This window comes from Solea solea, chromosome 3, assembly GCF_958295425.1.
Source record: "Solea solea chromosome 3, fSolSol10.1, whole genome shotgun sequence".
Classification (NCBI taxonomy): Eukaryota; Metazoa; Chordata; class Actinopteri; order Pleuronectiformes; family Soleidae; genus Solea; species Solea solea.
Window position 1 is genome coordinate 25,322,978 of NC_081136.1, and position 17,667 is coordinate 25,340,644.

The window sequence follows — 17,667 nt, forward strand, 5'->3', positions numbered from 1 at the left end:
TATTCATCTCTTATCCGGATATTCTGTGACATCCCAGCAGGTAATGAACGTACATACCTACCTGTTCTGCAGAGAGTAGATGCATTAACATGACAATAGACAGAAGCTTCTATCATTAGTCAGTGGAGTTATTCACGGTCATAAAGCTAAACCACTTCAACTTGACACCAGACAAAGTGTCAGCACACTCAAAGAGTCAGCATGGCTTCTGTGCCTCATTTGACTGACTGTGTTCCCTTTTCTCTTTCTGCTCAGGAAAGTGTCGGCCAGCACCTGTTCCTGATGGTTAGTGCTCTCACACAGCAGATTACCAAAGGACCTGTGGACTGTGTGACACAGAAAGCTCTCTACACACTCAGTGAGGACGGGCTGCTTTGGCAGGCCCAGGACTTCAGCTCCCTGGTAAACAAATACACACACACACAGATTTTATGTATGTTTTCTGTAACACTGGTTACATCTTTACTTTCACACATAGTTCATGGTGATTGTCATCAGTTTTCAGAGAGCGAAACCACAGTTTGTGTCAGAAAGTGCAAAACAACATAAAGTATGGCAACAACTCGTTGGTGCACATCAACTGATACTGAACCACTTCCTTCACCATGTGACAGCTTAATGAACTCTGAAATCACGGTTTCTAAAATTACTCGACTTGTTTCCTGGATTTTGCTCGACAGGGAAGTGAACTGAAATAGCTCCTGATGTAGCCAGAGAGGTCCAGCGCAGTGAAAGTCAAGTGCTTCTTTAAAGTAATTTTTTTTTTTTATTTTATTGTCTGACTGTGTTGCCATAGAAACTGGTCAGCACAAGATGATGCACTACGTTAAATCACAGTCTTTGATAAGGCTTCTTCTAAGGCTGTATAGACCTTTATTTTAAAGCAGATATACGCGTATGCAAACCAAGTTATGGGTTGTATATTCAGTTTCTTAACCTTTAACAATTTGCAACAAAGTGCAACATCCTCTCTTCTTTATTGTCAGTTTTTCTTCTATTTGTGTCTTCTGTTTTCCTGTGTGATCCCACCCTGATCATCATGCTGCAGATGAAGTCTTTAGACACTCTGCTGGGGGTTTAGACATCTAAAGTTCTTCTACATCTTATTTGTACATCAGATTCCTCAGCCCATCGCTTAGTAGACTCTGAAGATGTTCAGTTTATGATAATCTGCTGTTTTTGAGGAAGTGAGACCTTAAAATTGATTACATATTATGTATTAAGCAGAAATGAAAGAAAGAAAGAAAGAAAGAAAGAAAGAAAGAAGGAAAGAAAAGAAAGAAAGAAAGAAGAAAAAAAAAGTTCCTGCAAATGCTGAATACACTGTGGTTTAGATTTAAGACACTGTTTGATAATCTGCCCTGTGTTGACTCCATCACACTCTGCTGCCGGAGTAACAAAACCACTGCAACCACAAGTAGTTTATCTACAGTCACAAGCCATACCCACCCATCATTTAGTGCAAACCACTAAACTGTTGAAAGGAAATAAGACAGATATCAATGATACTAACTGTACCACTGGTCTGAAAGCCTTTTTAAGAACATCTCCCTCCCACTTAATGCATATATATGTGTACTCCAACTGTGACTGATGAATTAAACTGCAGATATTCTGTTCAGTCTCATTATTCCATTCAAAATGTCAGAATTTAACAGATATTAATTCATAATTTTGCACCAAAGAGAACAGCCACAAAAAAACCCAGTAAAGCTTCAGTATTTAAAAACAAACACAATGACCTGCTGCTTCTCTGGCTGTTAGTGGTTCAAGGGAAGTCTGGTCTGGTGTTGTGGTCCTGTGCAGGGCCAATCAGCTCCCAGCATCCACCCACACACTCACACACGTCATGCAATCAAGCAGACACACCTGCAGCTCATCACACACACACGCAAAAGAAGACAGAGAAAACTTGTTAAAATGTTTTTTAGAGACTGTTCTGTGAGAGACCAGAAGAAGTCCAGCAACAATTTCCTCAAAATGTGTGCTTATTTCTGAGGGAGGTCGCACATAATACTGACTTCTGCCTGTAGAAGCCATTTTGTTTTGGGTGTGTGTGTGTTCATAATTGCTAGAACTGGACTCAGATATTTGCACAGTTCTGTGTACACTGATGTCTCCCATGTGTCTGTGTCTCTGTTCTCGTGCAGAAGCTGAATGTGCTGTTTGCGGTGGGCAGTGAAGGGGAGGTCAGCGAGCCTCTGGAGGTCAACAGCCTGACCTGTGACTCTGTGGAGCAGGTTAAAGAGAAAATCCTGTCCACCTTCAAGGCCAAGTTTGGTTTTCCCTACAACACTTCCCTCAGGGACATCCATATCGGTCAGTGACTGAACTTGACACTTAAGTTAAAATGAAATCTTCATAAAAGCCCTTTGTTTACTCAAGCTTTTTTTTAAATTTTCAAATAATCATTTTAGTGCATTTGAAAGACGTTTAAAGTGATTATTTTTTCACTTTTATTGGCAAATCACACGTATCTCTTTTAACTGTAACGTCTGTTTTAACTTTTAATGTTGATGTTTGCACTTTGAGTTTCCCAGTGTATGAATAATGCTTTACAAATACAGTAAACTCGCCTTGCCTTTAACCACAGAGTATGAGCAAGATGGACATTTTATTCCTCTTGAAGAAGTGGATAAAAGCTCTGAGGTGATCGGGGAGGTGACGATGCTCAACACACTGAAGCACTACAAGGTGAGACGTGACACACCCACTCACTGTCCATGTCACTGTCAGAGCTACTACGACTGCCTCAGGATAAATAAAACATAGGTGATGTAGAACAGAAAGCCTATATTGTCAATGTACAGTTTACGTAGGTTTAATTGTAGGTTAATATCAGAGGGCATCATGTAGTTGTGATCCATAAGTGAACATTCAATATACACAAATAAAATACAAAAATTGAAGAGAATACACTGGCTAAAAAGTACTGAATGTCTGTTAAAGGTTGATAGTTTTTCATTTACTTTGATAGAATAGAATAAAAAGTGTAACATTTTAAAGTCATTGTCTAATGTAGTCTAATATAATCTTTTGTCTAATATTGAATAAAACACTTAAACTCTACTGTGCTCACACATCTACATGATAAATGATAAATGTGATAGTGATATTGATTAAAGCTGCAGTGTGTAGGTGTTGGTGAATATTGTGATTATTTATCCTGTTTAAGCAGTGTAACATTATTTGCATTATGCTGCGTCCTTCATCTGAAAACAGACTCTCTCAAACATACGATCAGACATGACTGAGGGAGCGTTTGTGTGTGTATAGCAGCAGAGCCAGGGCAGACAAGAAAAAGAAGTGTTCATCGGAAACTGAAGAATTTCACTTCATGGATGCTTCCTTGTTTTCCAGATTTTTAGCTAAATGGATGTAGAAAAGTATTAACCCAAATTATTGTTTATGTTTATTTATTTTTATGTTCCTGCAGGTTCCTGATGGAGCAACAATCAAAGTGCTTTCTAAAAAAACTCATCCTCCCCTGAGTCCACAGGGAAGTTTGAAAGGTAAGAGCTGTTCATTTGAACTAAAACCAAACCAAACATTTAGATTCATTTTGCACCAGCCAAACAAGTTCATACTTGAATGTGGATGACATTTTTGTCACATTTGGATGCCTTACTATACTATGACATTTTTGTCTTATTTTGTAAAACTTACTATACTATGACATTTTTGTCACATTTTGGACGCCTTACTATACTATGCCTTTTTTGTCTCATTTTGGACGCCTTACTATACTATGACCTTTTTGTCACATTTTGGGCGCCTTACTATACTATGACATTTTTGTCTCGTTTTGGGCGCCTTACTATACTATGACATTTTTGTCTTATTTTGGAAAACTTACTATACTATGACATTTTTGTCTTATTTTGGAAAACTTACTATGACATTTTCGTCACATTTCGGACGCCTTACTATACTATGACTTTTTTCAGACATTTTGGACGCCTTACTATACTATGACATTTTTGTCACATTTTCGACACCTTACTATACTATGACATTTTTGTCACATTTTGGACGCCTTACTATACTATGAAATTTTTTGTCACATTTTGGACGCCTTACTATACTATGACATTTTTGTCACATTTTGGACGCCTTACTATACTATGACTTTTTTGTCTCATTTTGGACGCCTTACTATACTATGACCTTTTTGTCACATTTAGGACAACTAACTATACTATGACATTTTTGTCACATTTTGGACGCCTTACTATACTATGACATTTTTGTCACATTTTGGACGCCTTACTATACTATGACATTTTTGTCAAATTTTGGGCGCCTTACTATACTATGACTTTTTTGTCACATTTTGGACGCCTTACTATACTATGACATTTTTGTCACATTTTGGACGCCGTACCCAACTATGACTTTTTTGTCACATTTTGGACGCCTTACTATACTATGACATTTTTGTCAAATTTTGGGCGCCTTACTATACTATGACTTTTTTGTCACATTTTGGACGCCTTACTATACTATGACATTTTTGTCACATTTTGGACGCCTTACTATACTATGACTTTTTTGTCTCATTTTGGACGCCTTACTATACTATGACCTTTTTGTCACATTTAGGACAACTAACTATACTATGACATTTTTGTCACATTTATGACAACTTACTATAGAATGACATTTTTGTCACATTTTGGACGCCTTACTATACTATGACTTTTTTGAGACATTTTGGACGCCGTACCCAACTATGACATTTTTGTCACATTTTGGACGCCTTACTATACTATGACATTTTTGTCAAATTTTGGGCGCCTTACTATACTATGACTTTTTTGTCACATTTTGGACGCCTTACTATACTATGACATTTTTGTCACATTTTGGACGCCTTACTATACTATGACTTTTTTGTCTCATTTTGGACGCCTTACTATACTATGACCTTTTTGTCACATTTAGGACAACTAACTATACTATGACATTTTTGTCACATTTATGACAACTTACTATAGAATGACATTTTTGTCACATTTTGGACGCCTTACTATACTATGACTTTTTTGAGACATTTTGGACGCCTTACTATACTATGACATTTTTTGTCACATTTTGGACGCCTTACTATACTATGACTTTTTTGTCTCATTTTGGACGCCTTACTATACTATGACCTTTTTGTCACATTTTGGACGCCTTACTATACTATGACATTTTTGTCAAATTTTGGGCGCCTTACTATACTATGACTTTTTTGTCACATTTTGGACGCCTTACTATACTATGACATTTTTGTCACATTTTGGACGCCTTACTATACTATGACTTTTTTGTCTCATTTTGGACGCCTGACTATACTATGACATTTTTGTCAAATTTTGGGCGCCTTACTATACTATGACATTTTTGTCAAATTTTGGGCGCCTTACTATACTATGACATTTTTGTCACATTTTGGACGCCTTACTATACTATGACTTTTTTGAGACATTTTGGACGCCTTACTATACTATGACATTTTTTGTCACATTTTGGACGCCTTACTATATTATGACATTTTTGTCACATTTTGGACGCCTTACTATACTATGACTTTTTTGTCTCATTTTGGACGCCTTACTATACTATGACTTTTTTGTCACATTTTGGACGCCTTACTATACTATGACATTTTTGTCACATTTTGGACGCCTTACTATACTATGACCTTTTTGTCACATTTAGGACAACTAACTTTACTATGACATTTTTGTCAAATTTTGGGCACCTTACTATACTATGACTTTTTTGTCACATTTTGGACGCCTTACTATATACTATGACATTTTTGTCACATTTTGGACGCCTTACTATACTATGACATTTTTGTCACATTTTGGATGCCTTACTATACTATGACATTTTTGTCACATTTTGGACGCCTTACTATACTATGACTTTTTTGTCACATTTTGGACGCCTTACTATACTATGACATTTTTGTCACATTTTGGACGCCTTACTATACTATGACTTTTTAGTCTCATTTTGTACGCCTTACTATATACTATGACCTTTTTGTCACATTTAGGACAACTAACTATACTATGACATTTTTGTCACATTTATGACAACTTACTATAGAATGACATTTTTGTCACATTTTGGACGCATTACTATACTATGACTTTTTTGAGACATTTTGGACGCCTTACTTTACTATGACATTTTTTGTCACATTTTGGACGCCTTACTATACTATGACATTTTTTGTCACATTTTGGACTCCTTACTATACTATGACCTTTTTGTCACATTTAGGACAACTAACTATACTATGACATTTTTGTCACATTTTGGACGCCTTACTATACTATGACCTTTTTGTCACATTTTGGACGCCTTACTATACTATGACATTTTTGTCAAATTTTGGACGCCTTACTATACTATGACTTTTTGTCACATTTTGGACGCCTTACTATATACTATGACATTTTTGTCACATTTTGGACGCCTTACTATACTATGACATTTTTGTCTCGTTTTGGGCGCCTTACTATACTATGACCTTTTTGTCACATTTAGGACAACTAACTATACTATGACATTTTTGTCACATTTTGGACGCCTTACTATACTATGACATTTTTGTCACATTTTGGACGCCTTACTATACTATGACTTTTTTGTCTCATTTTGGACGCCTTACTATACTATGACCTTTTTGTCACATTTAGGACAACTAACTATACTATGACATTTTTGTCACATTTATGACAACTTACTATAGAATGACATTTTTGTCACATTTTGGACGCCTTACTATACTATGACTTTTTTGAGACATTTTGGACGCCTTACTATACTATGACATTTTTTGTCACATTTTGGACGCCTTACTATACTATGACTTTTTTGTCTCATTTTGGACGCCTTACTATACTATGACCTTTTTGTCACATTTTGGACGCCTTACTATACTATGACATTTTTGTCAAATTTTGGGCGCCTTACTATACTATGACTTTTTTGTCACATTTTGGACGCCTTACTATACTATGACATTTTTGTCACATTTTGGACGCCTTACTATACTATGACTTTTTTGTCTCATTTTGGACGCCTGACTATACTATGACATTTTTGTCAAATTTTGGGCGCCTTACTATACTATGACATTTTTGTCAAATTTTGGGCGCCTTACTATACTATGACATTTTTGTCACATTTTGGACGCCTTACTATACTATGACTTTTTTGAGACATTTTGGACGCCTTACTATACTATGACATTTTTTGTCACATTTTGGACGCCTTACTATATTATGACATTTTTGTCACATTTTGGACGCCTTACTATACTATGACTTTTTTGTCTCATTTTGGACGCCTTACTATACTATGACTTTTTTGTCACATTTTGGACGCCTTACTATACTATGACATTTTTGTCACATTTTGGACGCCTTACTGTACTATGACATTTTTGTCTCGTTTTGGGCGCCTTACTATACTATGACCTTTTTGTCACATTTAGGACAACTAACTTTACTATGACATTTTTGTCAAATTTTGGGCACCTTACTATACTATGACTTTTTTGTCACATTTTGGACGCCTTACTATATACTATGACATTTTTGTCACATTTTGGACGCCTTACTATACTATGACATTTTTGTCACATTTTGGATGCCTTACTATACTATGACATTTTTGTCACATTTTGGACGCCTTACTATACTATGACTTTTTTGTCACATTTTGGACGCCTTACTATACTATGACATTTTTGTCACATTTTGGACGCCTTACTATACTATGACTTTTTAGTCTCATTTTGTACGCCTTACTATATACTATGACCTTTTTGTCACATTTAGGACAACTAACTATACTATGACATTTTTGTCACATTTATGACAACTTACTATAGAATGACATTTTTGTCACATTTTGGACGCATTACTATACTATGACTTTTTTGAGACATTTTGGACGCCTTACTTTACTATGACATTTTTTGTCACATTTTGGACGCCTTACTATACTATGACATTTTTTGTCACATTTTGGACTCCTTACTATACTATGACCTTTTTGTCACATTTAGGACAACTAACTATACTATGACATTTTTGTCACATTTTGGACGCCTTACTATACTATGACCTTTTTGTCACATTTTGGACGCCTTACTATACTATGACATTTTTGTCAAATTTTGGACGCCTTACTATACTATGACTTTTTGTCACATTTTGGACGCCTTACTATATACTATGACATTTTTGTCACATTTTGGACGCCTTACTATACTATGACCTTTTTGTCACATTTAGGACAACTAACTATACTATGACATTTTTGTCACATTTTGGACGCCTTACTATACTATGACCTTTTTGTCACATTTTGGACGCCTTACTATACTATGACATTTTTGTCAAATTTTGGACGCCTTACTATACTATGACTTTTTGTCACATTTTGGACGCCTTACTATATACTATGACATTTTTGTCACATTTTGGACGCCTTACTATACTATGACATTTTTGTCTCGTTTTGGGCGCCTTACTATACTATGACCTTTTTGTCACATTTAGGACAACTAACTATACTATGACATTTTTGTCACATTTTGGACGCCTTACTATACTATGACTTTTTTGTCACATTTTGGACGCCTTACTATACTATGACATTTTTGTCTCGTTTTGGGCGCCTTACTATACTATGACCTTTTTGTCACATTTAGGACAACTAACTATATTATGACATTTTTGTCACATTTTGGACGCCTTACTATACTATGACTTTTTTGTCACATTTTGGGCGCCTTACTATACTATGACTTTTTTGTCACATTTTGGACGCCTTACTATACTATGACTTTTTTGTCACATTTTGGACGCCTTACTATACTATGACATTTTTGTCACATTTTGGACACCTTACTATACTATGACATTTTTGTCACATTTTGGACGCCTTACTATACTATGACATTTTTGTCACATTTTGGACGCCTTACTATACTATGACATTTTTGTCAAATTTTGGACGCCTTACTATACTATGACTTTTTTGTCACATTTTGGACACCTTACTATACTATGACATTTTTGTCACATTTTGGACGCCTTACTATACTATGACTTTTTTGTCACATTTTGAACGCCTTACTATATACTATGACATTTTTGTCACATTTTGGACGCCTTACTATACTATGACTTTTTTGTCACATTTTGGACGCCTTACTATATACTATGACATTTTTGTCAAATTTTGGGCGCCTTTCTATACTATGACTTTTTTGTCACATTTTGGATGCCTTACTATACTATGACATTTTTGTCACATTTTGGACGCCTTACTATACTATGACATTTTTGTCACATTTAGGACAACTAACTATACTATGACATTTTTGTCACATTTATGACAACTTACTATAGAATGACATTTTTGTCACATTTTGGACGCATTACTATACTATGACTTTTTTGAGACATTTTGGACGCCTTACTATACTATGACATTTTTTGTCACATTTTGGACGCCTTACTATACTATGACATTTTTGTCACATTTTGGACTCCTTACTATACTATGACCTTTTTGTCACATTTAGGACAACTAACTATACTATGACATTTTTGTCACATTTTGGACGCCTTACTATACTATGACCTTTTTGTCACATTTTGGACGCCTTACTATACTATGACATTTTTGTCTCGTTTTGGGCGCCTTACTATACTATGACCTTTTTGTCACATTTAGGACAACTAACTATATTATGACATTTTTGTCACATTTTGGACGCCTTACTATACTATGACATTTTTGTCACATTTTGGACTCCTTACTATACTATGACCTTTTTGTCACATTTAGGACAACTAACTATACTATGACATTTTTGTCACATTTTGGACGCCTTACTATACTATGACCTTTTTGTCACATTTTGGACGCCTTACTATACTATGACATTTTTGTCAAATTTTGGACGCCTTACTATACTATGACTTTTTGTCACATTTTGGACGCCTTACTATATACTATGACATTTTTGTCACATTTTGGACGCCTTACTATACTATGACATTTTTGTCTCGTTTTGGGCGCCTTACTATACTATGACCTTTTTGTCACATTTAGGACAACTAACTATATTATGACATTTTTGTCACATTTTGGACGCCTTACTATACTATGACTTTTTTGTCACATTTTGGACGCCTTACTATACTATGACATTTTTGTCAAATTTTGGGCGCCTTACTATACTATGACTTTTTTGTCACATTTTGGACGCCTTACTATACTATGACTTTTTTGTCACATTTTGGACGCCTTACTATACTATGACTTTTTTGTCACATTTTGGACACCTTACTATACTATGACATTTTTGTCACATTTTGGACGCCTTACTATACTATGACATTTTTGTCAAATTTTGGACGCCTTACTATACTATGACTTTTTTGTCACATTTTGGACGCCTTACTATACTATGACTTTTTTGTCACATTTTGGACGCCTTACTATACTATGACTTTTTTGTCACATTTTGGACGCCTTACTATACTATGACTTTTTTGTCACATTTTGGACGCCTTACTATACTATGACTTTTTTGTCACATTTTGGACGCCTTACTATACTATGACATTTTTGTCAAATTTTGGGCGCCTTACTATACTATGACTTTTTTGTCACATTTTGGACGCCTTACTATACTATGACATTTTTGTCACATTTTGGACGCCTTACTATACTATGACATTTTTGTCACATTTTGGACGCCTTACTATACTATGACATTTTTGTCAAATTTTGGGCGCCTTACTATACTATGACTTTTTTGTCACATTTTGAACGCCTTACTATATACTATGACATTTTTGTCACATTTTGGACGCCTTACTATACTATGACTTTTTTGTCACATTTTGGACGCCTTACTATACTATGACTTTTTTGTCTCATTTTGGACGCCTTACTATACTATGACCTTTTTGTCACATTTTGGGCGCCTTACTATACTATGACATTTTTTGTCACATTTTGGACGCCTTACTTTACTATGACATTTTTGTCACATTTTGGACGCCTTACTATACTATGACCATTTTGTCACATTTAGGACAACTAACTATACTATGACATTTTTGTCACATTTTGGACGCCTTACTATACTATGACCATTTTGTCACATTTAGGACAACTAACTATACTATGACATTTTTGTCACATTTTGGACGCCTTACTATACTATGACATTTTTGTCACATTTTGGACGCCTTACTATACTATGACATTTTTGTCAAATTTTGGGCGCCTTACTATACTATGACTTTTTTGTCACATTTTGGACGCCTTACTATACTATGACATTTTTGTCAAATTTTGGGCGCCTTACTATACTATGACGTTTTTGTCACATTTTGGACGCCTTACTATACTATGACTTTTTTGTCTTATTTTGGACACTGTCACAACCTGGCTCGACGTATGTGACAAAAAAGGGGAGACCACACATAATCTGAACATAATTTAATATATTTTAATTAAATTAAAGTTACCAAATATTTAAACATAATGTGTAAACCAAAACAGGAACTACAATGTCAGTCGGCAGGCCAGAGGAAGAGGGAGAGCATCTGTGGCAGGTCTGCTTAAATAGCCTCTTGAGCTGTTTGCGGGTGTACTGCATCACTCACTCAGCCGCAGCTCTACCCACCTGAAAGACAAGGCAGAAACAGCCCACAAGGGCAGCAAACATGACCAGCCCTGAATCCATCACAACGCCTTACTATACTATGACATTTTTGTCTCTTTTTGTAGGCCTTACTATACTATGACATTTTTGTCTCATTTTGGACGCCTTACTATACTATGACATTTTTTGTCACATTTTGGACACCTTACTATACTTTGACTTTTTTGAGACATTTTGGACGCCTTACTATACTATGACATTTTTGTCACATTTTGGATGCCTTACTATACTATGACATTTTTGTCACATTTTGGACGCCTTACTATACTATGACCTTTTTGTCACATTAAGGACAACTAACTATACTATGACATTTTTGTCACATTTATGACAACTTGCTATAGAATGACATTTCTGTCCCCTTTTGGACGCCTTACTATACTATGACTTTTTTGAGACATTTTGGACGCCTTACTATACTATGACATTTTTGTCACATTTTGGACACCTTACTATACTATGACTTTTTTGAGACATTTTGGACGCCTTACTATACTATGACATTTTTGTCACATTTTGGACACCTTACTATACTATGACATTTTTGTCACATTTAGAACGCCTTACTATACTATGACATTTTGGACGCCTTACTATAATATGACATTTTTGTCACATTTTGGACGCCTTACTATACTATGACATTTTTGTCACATTTAGAACGCCTTACTATATTATGACATTTTTGTCACATTTTGGACGCCTTACTATACAATGACATTTTTGTCAAATTTTGAACGCCTTATGATATTTGTCAGTATGGTAAGGTGTCCAAAATAAGACAAAAATGTCATGAGGGGCTGTCCATGATTGATGTCAGCTTGACCAACATTCTCCTATCACCCGCCTCCTCAATGGAGTCCAGGGTACAGTCCAAGACTGAGCCTTCTGATCAGTCTTTTGAGAGCTTCCACTGGCCCAGTTGACCACAGCTTAAAAGACAGCCAACACTACCACAGAGTCATAAAATGTTCTTTCCAGTTTCCTGCACACACCAAAGGACCTCAGTCTCCTCAGTAGGTGGAGACAACTCTGGCCCTTCTTGTACAAGAATGGGTTGTGTGTCCAGTCCAGTTTGTTGTTGATGTGAACACACACGTGCTTGTACTCCTCCACAACCTCAATGTCCAAACCGTGGATGTTCACTGGTGGTCTGAGGAGCCTTCCTCCTGAAATCGATTGCCACCTCATTTGTCATGCTGGCGTTTTTGCGCAGTTGGTTCAGTTCACACCAGGAAAGGAGAGAGCACTGTACCCTGCGGAGCCCTGGTGCAAACACATAATTTTTAATGTTACACATTACGTTTGTTTCGTTTGATACCTTTGTCTGTGAGAAATCTTTAACAGATTTTATTTGTTTTTTTAGTCAATAACAAAAACCCTGTTTTCTTTTTCTTTTTTTACATGTGGCCCTAATACTCTTATATAAATATAAGATATATTATATTAATATGAATCACATTTGTCTTTATTTGGACTAATGGACTAATAACTAATTGATCAGTAAAATGTTTTAGCATCAAAGATCCTCCTGATGAAACGAAGGCTGTGTTATTCAATGATGCAAATCTCACAATTACTGATGAGTCATTTCTTTTTAATTTGTTTTCTGCCAGTAATCAGTATTGACTTCTCGTTTTTGCCTCTAGACGATGAGAACTTCTCTGGGAAATACTTCCACCTGGTAAAAGACAGTTTTATGTTTTCTTAAGTGAATGATTAAAGGTCCAGTGTGTGGAGAGTTTATTGGCAGAAATGATGTATATATGTGTATATATATGCATATACTTATACATACTACTACCTGCAAGTATGTTTGTATAAGTGTGTAATTGCTTAAAAACATTTTTTGTTTTGTTTTTGTAGCTTTAAGAATAAATAAATTCACTTAAGACCTTTTGTTATCTTGCACTGCCATGTCTGTACAACAGCCCAGATGGAGTTCTGTTTTTGAGAAGAATTGATCTTTATGGAAGATACATTTATGAAAAGCGAACTCACTTGGGAAAGGCAGGAGTGAGAGGAGTCGTCAGCTGTTTCAGGCTCACCATTAGATGTCACTAATTCTTCCACATTGGACCTTTTACATTCAGTTTGAATCATATATTACTGAGCATTAGTTTGGATTTAGATTAGTTCGTTTTTTTTTAACTGCAGATTGATCCGGATGTTGACGAGGACCAAAAGAGGAACCCAGAGAGGAAGAAGTTAAAGCTGAAGGAAGTGCATCTCACCAAGCTGCTCTCAACCAAGGCAAGAGGACGTCATTTTACTTTGAAACTGATGACACACTCAGTCCGGCACTAACAGAACTGACACCAGAGCTGGCGTTTTGTTTGTTTGTTTGTTTGTTTGTTTGTTTGTGTGCCCCACACTGTGAGCTGTGAAAGACAAGAAAAGAAGAAAGGTTCACTTTGCTTTACGTATTACCATGATATTTACATGTGTTGTCAAAGCACAACTGCATCACCAAAGACAATCAAATGCCTGAAATGTCGTAAAATGGCTGCCGTGCTCAGGATCCAATAAACAGCAATGATAAAAAAAAACACTGAATTAAATGATATATAGACTATAATTAATACACTAAAGGTATTATACAAAAAACACATATGCTTTTGATCTGTCTCTCCGTCAGGTGGCCGTGCATTCGTATGTGGAGAACCTGTTCAGGTCCATCTGGGCGATGTCACAGAGCCGAGCGCCGCATGCTGTCAAGTATTTCTTCGACTTCCTGGACACTCAGGCGGACAACATGAAGATCATGGACCCAGACGTCCTGCACATCTGGAAGACCAACAGGTAAGACCAGGCTCGTCCACTCCAAAGCACAGAAGAAACAAGTTGATCTGTTGAATCTCATTTCTAGACACCTGTGTTTACTCTGGCTCACAGTTTACCGCTGCGCTTCTGGGTCAACATCCTGAAAAACCCCCAGTTTGTATTCGATATGGAGAAGAGTTCGCAGTTGGAACGCTGCCTGTCGGTCATCGCTCAGGCCTTCATGGACTCCTTCTCCCTCAGTGAGACTCAGCTGGGGAAGGTAAACACCAAAACCAAAGAATTTAGTTTACATGAAGAAAAGCAGGAAGTCTACTCTGATGAAGGTCTCCATCATTCATTCGTGTACCACAGTCCTCTTTCCAGCCACTTTATTAAGTACACCTGCTCAATCGCCTGTTGATGCTAATCTCGTATCGGCCAATCACATGACAGCAACTCTGTGCATGTAGATATGATGCGTAAACTTAAACTGAGCATCACAATGAGGAAGAAATGTGATTAAAGTGTTTATTGGTCTGAGTATTTGATAAACTGCTGATCTACCAGGATTTTTACAGCATTTAATCAAACAATTCCAGGGAGGAGATCCCAGGGATTTGGGATCTCACGAAAACTTGTGTGATTTAACACGACTTCAGAATATAAACAGAAATGGACGCGGACTGTCAGCGATGTCAGTTGTGTATGCGCCATGTTTTGTGCTGAGAAATGCAAAAAAAACTGGATGGAGTCATAGCTGAGAAGACGGAATCAACTTGGCTTGTACACAAAAGTTATTGCGGCATTCTGTTCACGCCCCAATTGTTGCTGACTTGTCTGTTAATCCCTCACATTACAGGATAATTTGGCCAGATAATCTGCATCTCGAAATGCAAAGAAACAAAAATGTTCACCTTTTTGAAATGTTGTCTTCCAGCACGCGCCCACAAACAAGCTCCTCTACGCCAAAGATATTCCCAAGTTCAAACAGGAAGTGAAGGCTTACTACAAGCAGGTCAGAGAGCAGTCGCCAATCAATGACTCTGAATTTAAGGCTTTCCTGCAGGAGGAGTCCAAGGTAAGATTAATTTGTCATGGTTCAACGTTACAAAAGAGAAGGTGGCACAAGAAAGGCTGACCACTGATTTTGATTTCAGAAACACGTGAATGAATTCAACGAAGCAGCGGCCCTCAGAGAGCTCTACAAATTCATGCTGAAATACTTCACAGAGGTCAGTTCTGTCACACTCGCTGGGCATTTTCTTTTTGCCTCCACAGTGGCACAGAATCACTGTGACTGAGATAAAACCCATAGATGATGTTGATGATTTACCACACAAGCTGTTTCAGATGCCAAACCCACACGCTTCCTTTTTACTCATGTTCAATTGACATCTTTGCTGACGCCTCCCAGTCACAGTTTGACACTTCAGTCTATTTGGATCAGATTTTGTCTGCAAGTGGGGGGGGGGGGGGGTTGGAGTGAAGGTTATTTTATTTAGGCTGAACCAATTGGAGCAGTGTTTTCCAAACTAGTTATATGGGGATCCACTTTTTAAAGATAACAAACTACAACACCATTCAATAGAAATTATGAAACAAGCTCATTGCTGTGACGCCAAATATTATATATACTGTAGGTAAAGCAGCCATTTACAGGAGATACAGTACTGTGCAAAAGTCTCACTACTATAACCTGAAGTAAACTGCATAAATATCAGAGATTTAAATGAGATCATTTTAGTTTTGCCAAAACAATAACACTGTAATGTAGATCAACTACATTTTGTTCATGACTCAGAAGATTTGTTATATTATGCGAGATGTGATGAGTTACATGTGACTGCATCAAAGGAAGTGTGTTTGAGAATCTGTAGCCTTCAGTTAACGTCAAAACTTAAAGATGTTTAGTTTGTTCACTGTGGTCTATTTTTAAAAACATGGTGGTCTAAAATGGCTCAGTCATGAAAAACAACAATTCATGCCATAAGGCGATTGTACTGAAACAATCATCAATTAATTGTTCCTCAATTTCTGTTAAATAAGAATGATCTTACACACCGGACCTTTAACAATATGACAGATAAATCAGACACAGCAGAGGCTTCATCAGTCTTGTGATTTCAGGCTGAATCATTCCTGAAACCTCATGACAAGCACTTAAAAAAGTAACAGTGGATGTATGTAAAGAACAAATGTGTTGTTATGAACAACAGCTGGTCTCGTCGCACCCATGATGAATCTGTCGGTGACAGGAAATAAGATTTTTAGCTTTGTTTCCTGTTCATTTGAAATATGGTACATTTGGGGCAACAGCCTTGCTTCACAGAGGGCTTCATGTTGTCCCCGTGTTTCAACTGCACTCTGAATGGATGTGCATTTTGAAGTAGACTACTAACGACACAAAATAGAATCTGATGCATAAAGAGGGAATGGTAGTAAAAACCACCATAGGTTTCTGACTTGCTTAAGTCCTCAGTTTGTTGCACTACCTTTAATAGAAGTCAACAAATCAACTTCAGTGTTTTTGTTTTTTTCATTGGAAAGACTGATTTGAAATTGCTATCCTTTGGATTTGTCTTCCCACAGATAATAGACAAACTGAACCAGAATGGCGCCCCTGCAGAGCTGATTGAGCAAGTGCATCAAGTCAAAAACTTGTTTGATGGATTAAAGAGCTGCTCCTGGAGCTGAGCTGTCTGAAGATCTGACAGTGACAAGCTGTCATGTGACCAGAGAAGAGACTATAGGCAAGCATATATCATCCTCCCCTGCATGGAGATGAAGGTATCAGGTATGTTTCAATGCACAGTGAGGTTGAGCTATGGTTGTGGCTTATCGATTTATTGAATGATGCAGCTGCCTCTGCTGCGTTGGGATGGCAGGGACTTGTTACCATATTAAGGGCTATTCCTTCCACCTTGTATTTTAATTCTGACAGTTTAAATTTATCCTTGTCTGGATTTTGTTTTTCTTCAGTGTACTAGCTTCTTCTCTTAATTCAGTGACAAACTGGAACATATACATGTAGAAATACTCCCCACATAAATCGTGTTTGTAAGTCTGACTGACCATGTTTACATGTATTTTGATTATCTTAATTTATAACATGCATATTTGCTGAATGAAGAAAATAAAAC

The 17,667-nt window shown here is 36.6% G+C and overlaps 1 protein-coding gene across 2 annotated transcripts in view; it reads left to right on the plus strand.

Annotated features, from left to right (window-relative positions):
- plxnc1 (plexin C1) overlaps positions 1-17,652 on the plus strand; it is a 32,201-nt gene extending 14,549 nt beyond the window's left edge. For both annotated transcript variants that reach the window (XM_058624271.1, XM_058624270.1), the window contains exons 21-31: positions 256-402; positions 2,151-2,319; positions 2,594-2,694; positions 3,437-3,512; positions 13,414-13,448; positions 13,922-14,017; positions 14,403-14,566; positions 14,660-14,807; positions 15,465-15,605; positions 15,685-15,759; positions 17,117-17,652. In XM_058624271.1, the coding sequence (XP_058480254.1) occupies positions 256-402; positions 2,151-2,319; positions 2,594-2,694; positions 3,437-3,512; positions 13,414-13,448; positions 13,922-14,017; positions 14,403-14,566; positions 14,660-14,807; positions 15,465-15,605; positions 15,685-15,759; positions 17,117-17,221 (1,257 nt within the window). In that variant the 3' untranslated portion in view covers positions 17,222-17,652. The remainder of the gene's footprint in view (positions 1-255; positions 403-2,150; positions 2,320-2,593; positions 2,695-3,436; positions 3,513-13,413; positions 13,449-13,921; positions 14,018-14,402; positions 14,567-14,659; positions 14,808-15,464; positions 15,606-15,684; positions 15,760-17,116) is intronic.
- Positions 17,653-17,667: the final 15 nt, after the last annotated feature.